Raw genomic sequence first — 19,370 nt, 5'->3', positions numbered from 1 at the left:
CCACGTCAGTGGATTGCAGTTCTTGTTCAAATCTATGTTTCTTCATTTGAGAAGACATAGAATGCTCTTCAGTATAGGAGCCAGAAACAGGGTCTGATGTCGCTTTTTTCGGCTCCGAAAACCCTGTTGATTGTTTTTTCGGCTCCGAGGTAACCTTCCTCCTTTTCTGTGCCGAAAATTCTTGGCCTCTATGGTCTTCGGCGCCACTGTCTCGGCGTCGATCCGTGTCGACACCGAACTCTCGGTGTCGATGCTTTTGTTTAGCACTCTCTCGGTCCCGAGGAGGCTGCGTGCCGGTGTCTCGACCGAAGTCGGACGATCTCGACACTGAATGGGCCTTTTTCGGTGCCGATTGTTGGTCACCGAGAATTTGGGTGGAGCCATGGCCGGTTGGCAGTGGCGTCCCCTGGGCCTTCTTTCCTTTCTTAAGTTCTGATCTCGACGTCTTACTCACAGTTTTTGTAGAGTCTAGCCCGTCGGAGTCTGAATCCTGGATGGAAAAGGATTCCTCCTGTTCCTCTTCTGTCTCGAACTGTCGACGCTCCTTTGGCGTGGACGCCATCTGCAGTCTTCTCGCTCGACGGTCGCGCAGAGTTTTTCGGGACCGGAACGCCCGACAGGCCTCACAGGATTCTTCGCTGTGCTCGGGTGACAGGCACAGGTTACAGACCGAGTGTAGGTCCGTATAAGGATATTTGTTGTGGCATTCGGGGCAGAATCGAAACGGGGTCCGTTCCATCGGCGTTGTTCTCCACGCGGTCGGGCCGACTAGGCCCCGACGGGGTGCCGAAATCTACCCCGAAGGGCACCGAAGCGCTTCGATGTTCAACGCGTCGTCGTATGTGTCTATCTCGAACCGGATCGCAACGATACCGTCGAAAATCTTCCGTTTTCAGCTATCTTTCCGTTCCGAAACTCGGAGCGACAGGAACACGTCCGAACCCGATGGCGGAAAGAAAACAATCGAAGATGGAGTCGACGCCCATGCGCAATGAGCACAGAAGGAGGAGTCACTCGGTCCCGTGACTCGAAAACACTTCTTCGAAGAAAAACAACTTGTAACACTCCGACCCAACACCAGATGGCGAGCTCATGCATACCATGTGTATCTACAGCGACAGATGCCATCGAACATGATGTTATTTCTAATCTCAACATGTACACTGTTACTTAAATGGAGATAAAAACAATAAATGCAGTGCCTTTCTTAACAGAGTTTCTTTACGCTTAAAGGGCACTGGAGCCCATTATCATGGGTCTATCAAGGTCCAATAGTCCACATCCAGTAAGAACACAACATACAAAGTTGTTGGTCTGTAATCAGAAGTGCTCTACTACCAATTTTCAGGAGTCTAAAACTTGAATAAGGGGGTTATGGGAAAAACTTTTCAGTGGCAGGTGCACTCAGTGGACTGCAACTGCTTAACTGGGCTAACTGGATTAGTGTACACCCTTTTGGAGGTAAAGCACACACATCATCAGGGCCACTGAAGGAAAAGCATAAATAAAAGAGGTGAGAAAACAATGGTCAGGCAGGGTGGTACAAGGGCTACAAGACATTAATCAGCCTAGATGGAGTGAAATAGCAAGTCATACCATGTAATATGTACTAAACATTACGATGGTACACATTGGAACCAGCCAGGAAGTTTATGAAGTGCTGCCACAGGTGATTATTCTAGTGTTCATATTACAGTCTTTAATGCCAAGATGTCAGCACATCCAGACACATCTTTTGATTTTTCCTTTGTTAAAGTCACCAGTATAATCTGCTTCCTTGATTCAAACGTTAAAGGAATATAAAAACTATTCAATTTATTTACAGAACTGCTACCTGACGTGTTTCTTAAAGAGGCACTCAGAAAATAACACTAACACAGGATGATGTCCTGAATATCTGAGTCTTAATACCAACATGTATAGTTATTCGTAAGGGATGCGACTGACACAAAGACTCATCTTGCATAATACCACTCCTCAAGCACCCCTTCCCTGGCAATGAAGAACAGCACTATAGCAGTAACCAGATGTTGTACAGTAACATCTTTGGATACCTCACACCCTAAAGAAACCAAAAGGGAAGGGGACCCCCTACTTGAATTCCCTATTTGGAAAGGGAAACAAACAGTGCTCAATTTTAATCAGGTATTTGTCAGGACTCTGCATGTAAACTCATCCTAGGGCACTGAGACATAACTGATGGGCTCACATTCATGATTAAACTAACTGTGCTTTGGCTAACAAGTTACATATTTGTAGGAAAGAGTTGCTTCAGTAAATAATGCTGCTAGGGGTGGGTAACGCACACACACTTTAAGAAAGGCACTGGTACCACTGCACAGTCTTCGAGGCCCGCCACAACTCTAAGTAGGTAAAACCACAGGTCTGAATCCCATTGCCTCATTGAAGCAATGATCTGTCATGTCTGTTCTCTCTTTTTTGTGCCCACACCTACCACTGTTTTATTCAATGGTGTGGGACAAGGAGGCAGGTCTGGCAGCTGCATTGCCAGATACAGATTTAGAAATCCAGCGAAAGCAGGTAGAAGCTCTCACATTAGCCCAAGGTCTGCAAGTAGTCTGTCCAGTCAACCTCTTTTTTCAATGAAACATAGTGCATGCATATTAGTAGACTATTATAAAGAGAGAACTACAATATAAAAACGCAAAGGTAAGACGGCGCTAGCCAAGCTACTCACACTACAAGTGGTAGAACTTGGGATCAATCCATCCCTAATTGCAAAGAAATGGCAAAATATAATGATTCTATTGGCACTTCTATAGTGCTGGGCAAACCTGTATAGGAATCAATGGATTTGTTATGCATTGTAATACAGCTAACATCGTGACAATGTCAGGTAAAGGGACAGAACTAAAGAGGTGGAAGTGGGCAGTACGTACAGCAGATGCGCTGGCACTTACCTCTCAAGAAAATGTTTGGGCTGAGGCATTTATTTCTACATTCAGTACTGTACACAGACCAAAGAGCATAACCAACTGAAGTAAAAAAACAAAAAAAAACATATTTTGTGCTTTGTATGTAATTCAAGTACTTCTTCATCTTTGAATTGTCTCTTCCACTTATTAGATGCCAGCCATTTGGCGACCCACTGGCGCTGTGTGCGTCCAACTAAAACAGTTGAAAATCAGGCACCACAGACTTCTTCCTCACAAAGGCAATTGGAGCTTTTTCATCAATACTCTATATTAGCTAAATCAAAACACAACACAGTCTTTTAAAGAACATTTGGGGTCCAAGGTGTATAGATAAAGTGATAGAGGAGGTGCAGGAGCATCATCATCTTTGATAAAGGTGCAAGTCACATTATTGATAGAGGACACAGCCTCCAAACATCCCCAGATCAGTGCAGTACTGCCTGTTAATGGTGCACATTTCTATAGATGTTGATGTCGTTACCTCCATGGTGTGTCCTCATTCTTAAAGTTTTGGTGTCACCTACAAGTGTAGTGGCACACATGGTTCTGTGAACCAGTTGTGTTTATCCAGCAGTCTCCAGAGGACTGGGCATTTCTTGCCCCAGTTAACGTTCAATTCTGAAAGGAGGCCAAAGGTGTCCCTGGACTCCACGGTTGGAGCTAGAACAAACTCTGGGTTGCATACGAAAGATAGGCTCATAGTGAAGAATGCTGTTCAGTATTCATAGTCTTCCCAAACAATGCTGCATACCTGTTGTGTTGTTCTCTCGCCCAAGCCCCTCCTGTATAACATAACACACTAATGGCCCCATCACACCGGTGAAAAGTGTGGGAAAGAGGGAGTAGCCCTGTTCAGTGACTCTTAACTGACCAGTGGGGAGATTTCACCAGCTTCATGCACAGTCTTGCACTGGATAAGTATACAGTAATTTGACCAAGTCAATGATTTTCTTCCCAAACCTCATTCTTTAGTGGGACGGAGGAGTAAACCCATCCCAAATGCGCAAACACCAAGCGCCTTGTCCATATCAAGTAAGGGTAATATGAGTTTGAGGCTAGCTTCAGGTACACTAGCCATCAAGAGAATCAGCTTGCACAAATTGCAAATGGTGCAAAAGCCTGGAATGGGACCATTCTGGTCCAGATACACTAGTGAATCCAATACCGCTAGGAAACATACTAGAAGGTTTTCTAATAAAGTTGTATCAATAAAGTTGTAGCATTGAGAGGGAGCAGTATGATGTTTTATCTAGAAACCACAGTCTGGATTAGGTAGCACCACAAATAATGACTCTCCCTAATAAAGCTGTGGTACTTTACTAGTCACCTTGCACCAAATTATGTAAGGTCAAACAGAGTAAATTATATAGTCAGCAACCATGGGATCAACAAGGTCTATAAAGTGGCAAAAGCTGAACAAGAATACTTTTGATGCCTGGAGCCTATCTTCCCGGTAGGTGTCTAACGGGATAGTGGATTTCAGTTAGGGTAATTAGTGAATCCAGCTTCTCTCTCAGAGTGAGTGCCAGCGTGGGTAATCCGGCTGCAGGATTGTAGAAATATATGTAAGATACAGACATCTAATTAATGTTTGGGTAGACAGCATTATATACAAGTATGATGCAATAGATGACAGTTGTTCATTCTGACTATATGCTGAATATCATTGTTGACAACATGCATAATAAAAATGCAACACTTACAGAATTTGAACCGGGAAAATCGTATCCTCCCATGACCTTCATGTACGCTTTCTCGATTAGAGACACCCAGAGTTCATTTCTGTTATTGGAATATGAGCAGAGAAGATCTCCGCTGTGGTCCACAGGTAGAAAATCATCGATTATCACCTGCACACAAAAATAACAAAATACCATTATTTAAATAAGATAATCTTCTTACTATCAGGAGACCTTAGTAAACGTCTGTGCTGCAAAACCTTTCCAATATTTCTGCACAGTGTAGTCATTTATTCACGTTTAAGAAACTTGAAGCAGAACAGAGTTGCATGCAGACAGTATGCTTTTTGCACAGTGATGATAGTACATCGGAAAAGGTTTTGGCAGTGATAATTTGACTGCTAAGCTTTCTAATTCACAATAAGTAAAACTTCACTTAACTTGCTTCAGTATGTTAGTAGCTAGCTTAGGATGACATTACAATAAAAGCAGATTTATGTTTAAACCCTTGTGTTACAGAAATGCCCTTATCTTGGCTTTTATGCAAGCAACTCTGCTCCAAAAAAGGACCATTTTATCTTTCGTTCCCAACTTCCCTTCACTTTCTGCCATAACATTTAGCCCCAGAAAACAGCCAGGTACCTCTAACCAAATACTGTGTCATCCTTTTCCTCCACAGATGAGTTCTTTCTCCATTGAAATACTGTCTTCACGTAAAATGTGCTAAGCTTTCAGCGTGTGATGATGTCACCTTATTGGCCTATTCTTTTTTCTGTATGTATAGAACATTACAAACTGCTCGCTGTCTGGAATTATCTATCTTTACCTTGTCAAACTGTACATACTAGGACCTTCCAATCCTTACATAAGTGCATAATGATCCACTTGTGTTTTCAGTCAGGTAACATGCACATTTTCTTACGCTAATATTAAATTATGGGATTTGATACAAAATAACTGCTGCCATATGGAATAAACTCTTCAGCTACAATCCTTTCAAACTGTGTCCTTCCTTCAGGATTGTATGCCATGTTGCTGTGCATACGTAAACATTAGTGACATCTTTGCTACATTAGGTCTGGTGAAATCAGCATAAAGTCTCCCACGGCCTGGAACATCTGACATTGGAAGTTTTTGAAAATGAAAGATAATGAACTTTGGTTGCTTTGTTGACTGCGTTAAGAGCAGCATAAGGTACAAACTGACTCTCTGAAAATCTGACAGATTTTACACTTTTCAGATAAAACGTTAGAGATCAAACCTTGCTGACAGAGCACATCTCTCCAGAAACTGGGGCATGGTACCAGACTGAGAGACTGGGCGCAGAATGTATTGATTCAAGAGGAATTTTGAAAATACCTTCAAAATGAGAAGGCAGACTATCTAAAGGCCAATTTTGTACTTGTGAAGTATGTTGTAAGGCTATCAATGCAAAATAATCTGAAGCTCACTGAACCGTATAGCAGAGTTTATTGCCAACAAAAAGGAAATGACCCACTTCAAATGGCTCTATGAGAAGAAATTCACAAAGGAAGAGGCAAAGCGTTCCAACAGCTTGTACACTAAAAAGTTCACAACTAGTTTTAAATCTTAATAAGTAGCAGGATGTTTACCTGGATGGAGTGTCTCACAATAAAGAAAACGTATTCAAGTAGGTTGTAATGGCAGACAACTAGTGCTTAAATCAATTAACGTTGTCACCAGTATGGGACAAATGTAAAACAAAAGTCGAAACATAAAACCATAGTCCGTTGAATCTGCAGTGTTTCATAGTACATTCTATATCACTAAGGACTATTGTACGATCAGCAGAAATGCGCATAGGATACTTTCCCCCTAGAAACAGGATCTCAAGTTTAGCAAAAGAGGGAGGGGTGAAGAATCACCTTCCCTGCTGTATTCAAAGATTTGAGGCTCGATGTAGCAACAGAAAGTTTTGTTGAAATCAGCAGTTGTTCTCTGAAGCATGACTGATGAGGTCAAACTAGTGATATTAAAATTATACTGCAGTTGCAGGGTGTTTAGAACTTTATAAAAATCAAATAAAATTGAATAAATTTCTGTTTTAGGAATGTAAATTCAGTGTTTTTTTCTGTAGTGAAAAAAATCTCCACGGTACACTGAAATCTTTGAAGGTACAAATTAGATTTACCAGACCGATCTCCTATTCTTTTTGATTGATACATTTATTTTAGTAAGAATTCTTGTGCCCAAAGAGCCATTGAGTATGCACATGAAAATATAAATAAAAATAAAATAAAGAATAAAAATGTGGAACCTAAAATACCCCAGAGGTCTTAACAAACCATTTCCACATTCATATAATTTCACAGCCAATCAACGTACATATAGAAGCTGAAAGACAGGACATTAAAAATACAATTCATGAATATGCTTAGAAGACTGTAAATTTATGTGTGTCCCAATTTATTTCAATATTTAGAAAGCTGGCATCTTGTGCACTTCAAGTAGCCAGTATTAAACACATGGGCACCCGATAAAGTTGTAATATATGTCACACAGTTAAAAGGTGAAATGTGTATAGCATAAATGAAGTGGCTTCATGAATTTCATATTTGTTGGCACAGGCTTTCCTGTAACGTTTTTATGAAAAAAAAATTCTATTTACAGACTGCACCTCAACTGAATACGTTATCAAAACAGTCACATTTAAAAGTTTACCTTTCGAGGTACTCCATTGAGGTGAAGTTTAACCATATACTTTCCACAGGGATTGTATTCTGGCTCCCCTTTTTTATTCTGAGGGTAAATTATGCTACAAAAAAGGAAAAAGGTTATTTTTTTACAAAAGTGGTCAAAGTTTTGGTAAGTTCAATTATACCAGAATCCACCGATTTTGTGGCTCATCTTGCGAATAATGTTGGTCCTGACGTGACCTCCAACTTTAGTAACAAAGCCTATATGAAATTTTCCAAAAACCATGGGGAGGCAAGTCATTTCTGAATCAGGGAGGACGTTTTGCTCACCTTCTTGAAGTTGGCCTTGAAAACAGCTGCCACCCTTCAAGGAGAATGACAGAGTGGCATTCTGTTTTAAGTGCACACAGTATAGCATGAATTTTAAAGGCTGATGACAATGTCAAAGCTAATGAACTTTCATAATTGCTTTGGTAAGGAAAGATGAGGGTTGTTCGGAGAATTTGTTTAGGCTGAACAGAAACAGGGTACAACCCTATAAAAAAAATAAAAAAAATTATGATCTTACAAACATTCTTTTGTGTTGCATTATGTGCCAAAAGCCAATCAATTTCCTTTGTCTCACCCTAAGATGCAAACTCCTTCTGTGTTCAACGCCAAGAATGCTGCTCCCAGAACAATAATTGCAGGTGTGCCACCACTAGCGCAGCACTAGTCTAACATTCACCACCAGAGGCTCTGACAACGGAGCCAATGCGAGGTTATTTGCCATCTGTTAAAACTAACCCCGTTTAAGCACTGTCCGGAGAACTTGTTGCCACAAAAGGAAACTGAGTTCTTGGAAGGTAGATAGCTAGACTAACTGTGTCAAATCACATGACATCACGCTACAGCTCTCATAAGGAAAACAAGGCACAGGACAAAAGTGACTGTGCAAAGGCTTCCATCCACCTGTTAGAAACAGAGAAACTAAGACGTTTCAACTCTCTATAAAGATATTGCATTTAAAGGTCATACAAAGCATGGGTGTAATTTAATTAAAGAGTCCTCTCTTCAACACTGAGGTTTCAACTAAGAATACAACACACAGCACATTACTTTTTTCCTCCAAATTGTGAAAGGTGCAGGAAGGGGTAATGTTGGTGACATTTTTACAGCTAGTGTTGTAACTGATTTTAAATAAATCTTTAGTGTTGGTATTAGAGACTGGGGCCCTCATTACGACTTTGGCGGTCTTTTTCAAAGACCGCCGATGCCGCGGGCGTCATCATACTGCCAGTGCTGGCGGTATGATTGCCGCCCTATTAGGATTTTTCCACTGGGCCAGTGGACGAAAACAGCGTTTCCGCCCGCTGGCCCAGTGGAAAACTCACCACAACATTGAATCAGGCTCGTAATCGATCCAGCGGCAATGTTGATGTGCGTCGGGCAGCACCCGTCGCGCATTTCACTGCCTGTAATTCGGGTAGTGAAATACGCGATGGGGCTGTGCATGGAGTGCCCTGCGCTGCCCATGCCAAGTGCATGGGCCCGCCGACACCCCCATTGTGCCAGCCTTTTCATGGCTGTGTTTACCGCCATGGAAAGACTTGCAGATGGGAATTACAACTGCAGGGCCTGCCAGGCTGCAGGCTGGCTGCAGCCTGGTGGTGTCGGCGGTATGACTGTGGCGGATCAGCCAGGATCATAATAGGGCGGTCAGACCACTCTGTCTGCAGCAGTCTGCCCGCCAGCCTCGTAATGAGGGCCTGGGTCTCTATATTACAGATGGGGTCCCTTGACCAGGTTATTCCTTGTCTCTACTAATTCAACATGTGAATGTGCACTTCACTGACTACGATCTCTGTGCCTGAACAGTTTAGCCAACCTCTCTCTCCAAGCACACGTCTGAAGCTACACTTAGCAATATTAACATCCCATCAACAAATACATCTTCAGTGGACACTCTATTTCCTAATGCAATTTTACATAGAGTTTATTCATATATTTCTAGTTCGAAATAGCTTGGATGTATTTATATATTTATTGCATGTAATGTGAAATAAGTGCCACAGTCTGGTCTGTGGGTGCTGCATTCAACTAGTAGGGAAACGAAGATACAACAATCAAAGGTGATAATGGACATACTGCAGATCAGGGAAGAGAACAAGTTGCACTGAGATAAATGCATATCAATCAGAAGTGAAATGTAATTATCAAACTTGCAAAAAGGAAAGGAAGCTGGATGACAGAACCAGAATTCAAATTTCAGAAATGCTAGCATTTGAGAAGTAGCACTGAGAAGTGAGGTCCAGGGCAACATGCAGACACAAGACAAGCAGAGCCGAAGGTAGGGGCAAGGTAGAGAGTGAAGGGGTAGACTGTGAATGCTGGAAAGAGAGGGAGCTCAGAAGTAGAATGGAGGTGGAGCAAATTAGTTTAAAGGTAGAAATAGAACAATGCTTGCTGCGTGAGCAGGGATAAATTTAGGCTTGGTCTAATAAGTCTATCTACATTTGAAAATACCTGCCCTTATGCCACCCCAATATATTGAGGTAAGTATTCCATGGAGGGAATCCTAATGTAGAGAAAAGGTGTGGTCACTCATGCTTCTATAAACAAACACCCAGGAGTGATGCATAAGTCTGACATAATGGGGAGCACAATTGAGAACCCATGTAATATGTAGACATAAAAGCATCTAACAATGCTGGCCATATATATGCATAATGTCCTATCCAGCAACAGTTGTGAGTAGACATTTGAATACTTTTTACAGAAATATTAAAAGTGGTGGCCGCAGATTCCAGCTAGAGCCAGTAGGACATTTAAAGATGGCACTTTCCCATCTCATAACTGAATAAGCGATATAGGAAGAATCACCCATAGTGCGTTCCATGGATTTTTCAAGCCCTTTTTGTAAAAGAGAGCAATGTTTCTATATTTTTGAGAGTGGCAGTGAATAATACGAGAATGGCACCCACCACTCCCCATAAGAATTAAGAATTAATATAAAGAATGAGTACATAATGAAATGGTTGAGGATTCATTATCTCATACAATAACCACCGTCATCTTTTGAGAAACAACTGTAATAATTTTGTTAATATAATCAGAAGCGATTTTCCCATAAGCAGCAGAGAATAATTCAAATATGGCACCTGTCGATCGCCATAAGTGTTCATGCACAAGTCACTGCAACGTGGCAGCAGCCTTGACATTTCTAAATGGCATTCTTGGTGCTAACTTGCACTATGCCATTATGCCATTACCAACACACTGAGGAAATCGGGCAAGAAGGGGACTTTGCATTATTCTAATAATGTCTGAGAGAGATGTACATAGCAAGTCTTAAATACCGTCAGAAACGCATACATTTTCACAGACCAATAATTGCAATTGTGAGAGAAGAGGACAAAACCTATAAACACCAAAAGTTCCTGTAGGCATGCTGTTCTTTGCTTGCGAGAAGAGTGGCACCAAGTTCAGTAAGAAATCATTGCACAGGTTGAATCATCAGTGGTATCTGTACAAGAACAGCATTTTATACACAGCAGCCACTGACAGAATTACTTTCCTTGTTTTGTGGGGCACAGTTTGCATAACAATTGTGGCAGCCAAGTAAAATGTAGGCCAACATCTCACTTAGTGGACCGTCACTTCCAAATAGTCCAGAATATTTTTTCAATAGGTAATTAGGCTATTGAAAACAGGACAGCTCAGCATTTTAACATTGCTAAATGTGTCCTTTGATGACGTACACTGGAATATAGCACATAGGTGTTACATTTTATGTCCATCACAAAACTGCTGCAGGGGAAGCCATAAAGGTTGTGCATTTTGTTAACATTAAAATACATAGACAAGTTCTAGGATGCGCCCATGTTCAATTCAAAGTATAACTACCTTCCTAAGCAATACAATGTACCTTATGATATTTATGAGTGATACCATAATGTTAGCAGATTCATTTTTAGATGTAAAAATCTTGCTAAGTTACATGATAGAGTTTACATTGCAGCAGAGTTTATGCCAACTAGTTCAGATGATATAAAAAGGCTGTACTGTGGACTCATGTCACCACATAATCCGCATGTATTAATATATATATATATATATATATATATATATATATATAGGTCTTGTGAGAAACAAGACCATGATTAAATGGAGGGAAAAAAAAACGCATTTAGCACTAGCTCACAATTTCATTATTTATGGCAAAAAATAAATGCATTTATGTCATGGAAGTGAAAATAGAAAATGAATGTGGTCAAATAACACACCATTTAGAACCGCACGAATAAATGTACATTTTTCCCACTTATTATAACAGTGCAAAGGTCAACTTTGAGTTTAGTACCACAGCACAGTAAAATTCACATGAGAAAATTTTTTATTCCCTCACAAACTGCATGAAACAATGACTTTACACAAGGAAACAACTCTCCTAATAGTCCGAAGGTCTCTTCAAAGTAATTTTACTATACTGCATTCATTTCACCCCATGCATCCTAGTTTTGGATTACCATCTTTTTTAAAACAAGGAAACATGAAACAATAGAGCTGGCATTAACCATATATGCAGATTTGCAGAGCATAGTAAGCTATTGATTACCTCTGGATGGAGGGGCATTCTGACTGACTGCAGGCTTCGCCTCTTTAATCCTGGCCTCTCCTAACACTGAACCATGGCAATAAATAGCATATTAGGCTCTGTACAATTGCATATATACATATTTTTCTGGCAATACAAAAGTGGAATGTTAAGCCCATTTTCAATTTAAAAAATACATAATTTGGCATAGAAGTTATCACTTGCCTGGTAATCAGCTTTTTGTTGTATCTTCTTTCATAGGCTGCACTGATAGCTAGGGATGCCACAAATGAACAATCTGATACAATCGTCTGAAAGTCAAATGAAAACATTACAACACCCATTGTGGAAACCTAATTTTGTCTCAAAATGTGTGCTTGAATGTCTGTACTAAGGTTTGGTGACATATGCGAACAAAGCATTGGCAAAGCAGCAAAGCCATTAGGGCTTGGCTTTGCTACCAGGTGATGACCTGTTGGCTTTGCCAATGTTTTTCTCCCACAGATGGCCACCAAGCATGCACATATGGCAGGATTTCGTAATGGATTTTATGTTTTTTTTTGTTTTGTTTTTTTAAACCCATTGAAAGATGGCCACCATGTATGTACAAGAACACTGGCCATCTCGGAATAGTCTCTAAAAAAAAAAAAAAAAATACATTACAAGATGGCTGCTGTGCATACGCATTCACAGTGGCCATTTATTTTGTCAATGCTTCTGATTCAATTCACAGTGCTGAGTAGCAGGCAGAAGGTGGCAGTGGACCACACACTGAACAGCAAAGAGGTAAAACAGTTGAGAGGTTACCACAGGGGAACATTTAAAGCCCTATGCTACCTTCCATGAAATGCCATAACTTTAAGGGTAGGCCATCCAGCCAACGGCAACTCTCCTTTCACCATCATCACCCCCTAACCCCCTGCCACCCAAAAAAAAAACATACCAGCCAATTGCCGGGCTCGAGGGGGATGCGTACCCCTAGCTGTAACAAGTTTGACATCAGTGTTTGCAACAAAAGCTGCCTGAGTCTATTAACTTAGAGCAGGAGCAGAGAAAGAGCATGTTTAATCCTTAGGATGTGAACACTAACAATGAAACAGAACCAATACAGATGGCAATAGGTCTTGCAATAGAAGTTACATAAATGTTCAAAAGTTACTTCTTTCATTAAATTGTAAATTACTGTTTCTAGCGATGCCTGAATAGAGAAATCACTGTCCTAACCTCTCGTTTTAAAACTTTAGTAATTTATCCAGCTGCTTCGTTAAAGCTTTTTAGCAATGACCATACTTATGAACCGTAAAGGACAATGTTCATCCACAATTTTGAGAAAGGACAAACCTTTAAAACGCATAGGAGATGCCAATAAGACAACCTGCACATTTATATCAAACCAATCATTGTTTTATTTTCTTCACACCATTTAAGAGTTCTTTAGTATCACCATCTGAACTAAAGAGAACATAAAAGTGATTTAATTAGGGTGACAATGTTTTATGGTAGGACTTGCAGGCCCATATGATCATCTACTCTTTAATATATTAAAATATATTTAGAAAATGCAAATGTTGCTATGTTGTAATGAAGGTTATCAAATGGCAGTATGGGAGTGGGGTTTATCGCCCTTCTTCTCAGCTTTCTTTCCACTGTGACACCTACAGCAAACTTTTCTTATCTTATATTATTGGCTAAACCAACTCTTATTCAGCTATTTCAATGCATGTAAATGGAAACGCTGCTGGGGGCAGGAGTCACTGCTCCTCCATAACATCACTGGCTCACCTTTTACATGAAAGTTCCAAACACATGATTATTTCTATTTTATATACCTTTTTAAAAGTAAGTGTTTGCCATTCCAGAAGTGGTGAACTGAAACATAAACCAAAACACTGCAGCTTGCTTCCAACATATACACAATTATTCTAACAATTCCTGATCACACTATCTCGATTGCTTTCACCATTTGCTCAGGTTTTAGGCCATATTGAATGGAAGTAATCCCACTATGCTCTCCCATGTCTTGGCTTATTTCCAGGGCACCTCGCCTTGGAGACCGTCTTGTCTGCACAGCACAACTGCCATGCCCATAAGCCATTCATTCATGGATGGAGCAGCTCTTGATCCCCAATAACAAGCAATGTCCCTTTTGGCCACCACCATGCTTCAGAGAACCACTTTTCATGCCTCCCACCCTCATTCCATTCTAACATTACTCATAGAGGTGGATCTTTGTTAGATTCAAAGAACAGTTCTATTTCTTCAAGAATTCTAGCAACTAAATACTAACAGTAAAAAGTCCCAGATTTCTTGTCAATACCTCTGTAACACAAGTACAATGTGTTTTGAACAATCTAAGCTTATCAAAAACAAAGTCAGCCCATTATGTTACCCCCCCCTTTCCTCAAGTGCAACCACCAAACACTGACTCACAATTCACAGCCAAATACATCCCAGAGTTGCTAAACGCTATAAGGGCTCCACAAAACCTCCTCAGATTAACTTAAATTTCATTCAAGGTTGCTCAGACTGTTGACCTTACACAGCACAGAAAAAAGTACCTCCTTATACAACAGTACACCTTAAGCAAGGCTTCTGCCAATCTTCTACCCATGCCTAACCCTGGCTATGCCACCAGGTTCATGCAAAAATCTGGCAGAGCTACAAATTTAAAGCAATTAAATCCAACTTGTAACACAAATTACAATCATCAAAGTAATCTGATCTAAAACATAAACACTGAAACTCATCTTCAGCCTACCTTCACCCAAGTCTTAAATTTATCAGAATTGGATTGTTGTGTATGTACTGTATTCTGGCACTCTATTGTCCATTTCGTTTTAACCCATCCCAAACAAGACTGCCAAACTGCTTTTTATCTTCCAACCTCCATGCATAAGGTTACACTACACATGCTACAAAGAATCTTTATTAGTAACGAGTAAAGGCACAAACCTAATTCAGAATTATTCACAACAAGGACCTTTCCTACTCCAGAACAGAAGGCAAAGTTGTTTACTTGTCATTCTAGTTGCTCATGGTTTGGTATTGTCAAAAACACTAAATTTATTTGCCTAGGAGTAGAATCTCAAACCACATTTTCTACAAGAAGTATCTCTTTAAAAGCCAAAACAGCAATGCCTATCCAAGCTCTTATAATACAGAAAACATACACACACACATGCACAAATAGGCTAGGTTTAAATAACAAACTGCAAAACAAAAGTCTGCTATTTTAAACACTTTGCCAAAACTGGACTCTGCAACTTTAATGGTACAATGTTCTTGCAGCATCTCACAATGCTGTACAGTGCAAGCTAGCCACAGCTCATCTTTCATGCAAGGATACCTTAACACTTCCCAGTCCATTTAGCTAAGAGAGGGATGACGAAATATTAAGGAAGTGTACAGCCCAGATTGAGACCTCTCAGCAAGAGCAAGAACATGATCACGAATTCAAAAGAGCACAATTAAAAGTAAAGCCATAGGAGAGGAAACATTGGTCAAATAATAACTTATAGTACTGTTCATGTAAACAACAAAACAAACTATTAAAATAAGCTTACTTGCTTAATGCTGAAACTTGAGACAGTATAGATCATGGTAGGGTTGTTACTTATATCATCTGGTCGTACCCATCTGGAAAACATGACTTTCTGTTTTGGCGACAATGCCAATTTCCCCAATTTATCTCTGTGGTAAAAAAAAAAAAGAGTTACAGGTGATTTGACAATAAATGTTAGCTTTTGATATATTCTACAGAAGCATTTCAATCATTTCCTAAATTATTGTTGATCAAGTCTGTGAGGCCAGCAGTCAAGACCAAGGCTGACTCCCTCATTTTCACATAAAATTAATAATTTATTTCACTAATGTCCTCAGTTGTTTCAGTCACTAACACAAATTACCTTTTCCAAAACAGACAGTGGAAGTGACTTACCAAGGTGTGCTCCAACAGAAAAAGTTCAAAGAGGCTCATGTCATATGTGAGATTTTTCTTTTCCGGTCAATATCACTTTTGCATTCAAGGATTTTTTATTTTTGTAATTTTCATATTACAAACAACACTACTTGGGTCAGGATGAATTTCAAGTTTATTAACTCACTGCATTGCCACAGCGAAGCAATGAATACAATATCCATAAAAACTTAAACAACAATACAGATTAAATGTAAGGTGACTAGATCTCATCAGAAAAATATGGCAGAAGTGAAAGATTTAATTAAAAAAAAACCTTTTAAGCAAGTACAACCTACTTTTCCATTCTAATAACAAACAGGACAAATTATAACATTGATAAGTCCCTATTCACGGCAGGCTATGATGTGATTTTAAGTGTAGGAACCAAAGGTATATTTAGCTATAAAAACATGGAGGTACCAAAGAAACCAGACAAGTGTACACTTACGAATATGGTACAGGAAATGCAAATCGCTCCCTCAGATCAACTGCCATAAAAGGGACATATTCAACACCATTAATCTTTGACGTCCTCCTGAAAAGCATAAGATATACACATAGTTATTCAGGTATAGAATAACCTTTTAACATACAAAATTACAAAATTACTGGAGTAAAAAATTCATTATTTCCCAACTTTAGCTTGTGTATGTCTGTGCGGGGTGTCAGAAGTGACTGATGCGTTTTGCTCTACGAACCATTGTTCAATGTGCTCTGGTGTGTGATTTCTCCCCCCTCCCCATCCCCAAATTATACTTGATAGCGCTACCAGGAGTAGTTGCGTAATTATCTGTAATTCCACATCAGAGAGTAATGCGAAATTACCAAAATTACTCCAACTTAATTGAAATTCCTTTCAGACCTAGTAGTGTTAGTGCTCATGGGTGTCACACAGGTCCCTGCAGTTCAGAGAGGCCCACCAAATTTTCATGGGGCCCCTATTCATCCGAAACCAAAAGTAACTGCTGGCAGTAAGTAAATGCTGGCAGTAAGTTGTGCCAAATGCTGGCAGTAAGTTGTGGGGAAACCCTATCGAAAGGCCTCATTTAGTGAGCCAGAAAGGCTACTCGCGCTTGCTACTGATCTTCTGCTGCCTTCGACTCCTTCCTCTTTCTTTCCGTCTACAGGAGTGCAGTACATGTTTGATCTACAGTGGAGTATAAAATATAATTTGCCCCCTACAATAAACCCCTAATAACTTTAGGCTGCGTATGCATTCTTCCCATCTTTTATATTTATCAAGAATGTGTAAACATAACATAAGGGCTAACATAAGATGGATTTGATCTTAACCTTCCTAGAATCCCACATAAATGCTCCCAAGATTCAACTGACGATTAATGTCTCTCACATACATTAGAGTAAAAAAAACTAACATTAGTTACACACAATTCCATTTGAAATCAACAAATCGAAGACTAAATGCACAGTTAGGAGTTGGCTGCATAAAACATTGTGTTGTGTTGATAATTTTATTTTCTGTATTTTCAGGGACCTTTTGTTCTCCCCCTGTTCACTTGTCTACTGAAATCAAACCTCTGTTATGATGGCAGATTTACAACAGTAACTGCTAACAATATAATGGGAAACTTAAAGGCACCCTTTCAGGAGTACCACATGTGAGTATTATCTTTGGATAACTTGTATATCCTATTAGCTAACAACTATCATTGTCATTCCTATGAATCAATGTACAATGCAGAAATTAAAAACCGATTCCTCAACTTTTATACTGTACCAGGCAGATTCAAGTCCTCCCCACCCCCCGCCTTACCGTAGCACCTCAATCTCCTCTGTTGTATACTTTGGGCGTGAAGGTTCTGTACTGTTAGCTGCTCGGACTGGCTGTTGTTTATCATTTAATGAAAAATCGGGTCCTAGTGGAAAGTAGGTTCTGGTGGGCTGAACCGGCTGATTTGAAGGCGGCTTCTCTTTAGAAGGCTTGGCCATAGATCCCTTCAACGACTCTGCTCTAGTGGAACAAAACAAATGTACATTTAGGTTAATTGAGCGTTTTTCATATTCACAAGGTTTGCCTGGATCCACAAAATTTAGGAAAACAGTGAACACTAGTACTGTCTTTCACTTTTTTCTTTTGGCCCACAGTTCAAGTTATCAACCTGTAAAATACTTTTATATCCCCTTCTAGTGTGACCTAAAATCAACAGTGTGATTACCTGTGTGCCTTATAACATCTTTATAATTTTGCAATGTGGAACTAACTGTGGATTAAACAAATAAGTGTGCCATGTTTTCAACTGAAAGTGGGTTGAATAAAAAAAAAAAACTAAAGCTTCTAACAAAAAAACTATCTGAGAGAAAGTTTACTGATCTGTAACTGAAAAGACAATTTTACTCACCCATTATAACCTCAATACTGTAAGTCAATATGGGCCCTTCTACTTCCAGCTTGAGAATCGTGAACAATCTGAATGAGAATGTAAAGGGCGTCTGAACCACTAAATAAGGTACACAATTCCAGGGCATCCAGTACATTCCTTCTAGGTTACCATGACCCTGCATCCCCTGTCAACCATTTGTACCTTCCTCCCCAAAGGTGTCATGTTGGGTGTCCCGTGGATCCTCTGAAACCATTCCCAAAAATTATTATTTGTTTTTGTTAGCTAGACCTGGGTGTTTCTCTGGAAACCAACCCCCCCCCCCCCACCTATCCACACATACAAGGCCCAGCGGGTAGGGTGCCTCTACCCTGCCCCTTATTTCCTATTTGGTTTTATTTCCCACGATTTGGGGACCAGGTCCCCAAGTCCTTAGATGAGGCCACAACTTTTCCTTCAGGTTGCGACCAGCCAAGCACAATGCGAGGTTGAGCTCACGGATCTGTAGCAGATTTGCTGTGGATACTCTGCAGTGTGAAATATCTATATTTTCTAACTTGAATTTCTCAAAAACGATTGCATATATGTTTATACACAAACATACACACACATACATATTATATGCCTATAAAAATACTACACAGTGGTAGTCGCCACTTCGTAGTCTAGTTATGACCAAATTTCTACAGGAAACTGATTTTTTGGTTTGCTCATAACTTCGGCACAGTTTGACAAATCTTCACAAACTTTTCCACAAAACGATTAAGCCAACTCAGCTGATTCATCAAAAGTTTCAGGATGGTCTGTTAAGTGGGGGGGGGGGGGGTCAGAAAAACAGGGGGCCCCGAAATGCATTTTCCCTATGCAATTTTCCATAGGAAACTTGAACAGCGCTGCAGCCAAAATAGATGATCTACTTTACCCAGAAAGGGTGCTTTTTTCAGAATTTGGTCTACATCCCAGGAGTTAAAATTTCTCTTTTACTATCTTTTATCAACGTTGGTATCTTTCCCAATCCCACTGACGCGTTTCGACAACTAGTCTTTTTCAAAGTGGACGATTTCAAAATGGAGGAGTCCTGTTTTTTGCTTGATATTTATGCTTTTTCGCCATTGAAGGGCATTAAAGGAGCTGTGGTACAATGTATTCCTGCTAGAGTCAATTGCTAGACATATGTTAATTGTTGCGGTTTAAATCTCATAGGAATGAATTCCATTACTTCATC

At 40.0% G+C, this 19,370-nt stretch overlaps 1 protein-coding gene across 1 annotated transcript in view; it reads right to left on the bottom strand.

The window, feature by feature from the left end:
- Window positions 1–19,370, bottom strand: part of CAPN7 (calpain 7) — a 231,305-nt gene that overhangs the window by 138,218 nt on the left and 73,717 nt on the right. Inside the window, exons 5-10 of the mRNA XM_069211930.1 lie at window positions 17,581–17,778; window positions 16,255–16,341; window positions 15,412–15,538; window positions 12,074–12,159; window positions 7,298–7,391; window positions 4,640–4,786 (exon numbers count right to left, since the gene is read on the bottom strand). Of these exons, the coding sequence (XP_069068031.1) occupies window positions 4,640–4,786; window positions 7,298–7,391; window positions 12,074–12,159; window positions 15,412–15,538; window positions 16,255–16,341; window positions 17,581–17,778 (739 nt within the window). The remainder of the gene's footprint in view (window positions 1–4,639; window positions 4,787–7,297; window positions 7,392–12,073; window positions 12,160–15,411; window positions 15,539–16,254; window positions 16,342–17,580; window positions 17,779–19,370) is intronic.

The sequence above is a fragment of the Pleurodeles waltl genome, chromosome 10, assembly GCF_031143425.1.
Source record: "Pleurodeles waltl isolate 20211129_DDA chromosome 10, aPleWal1.hap1.20221129, whole genome shotgun sequence".
Classification (NCBI taxonomy): domain Eukaryota; kingdom Metazoa; phylum Chordata; class Amphibia; order Caudata; family Salamandridae; genus Pleurodeles; species Pleurodeles waltl.
This window is presented reverse-complemented; position numbering and strand designations above follow the sequence as displayed.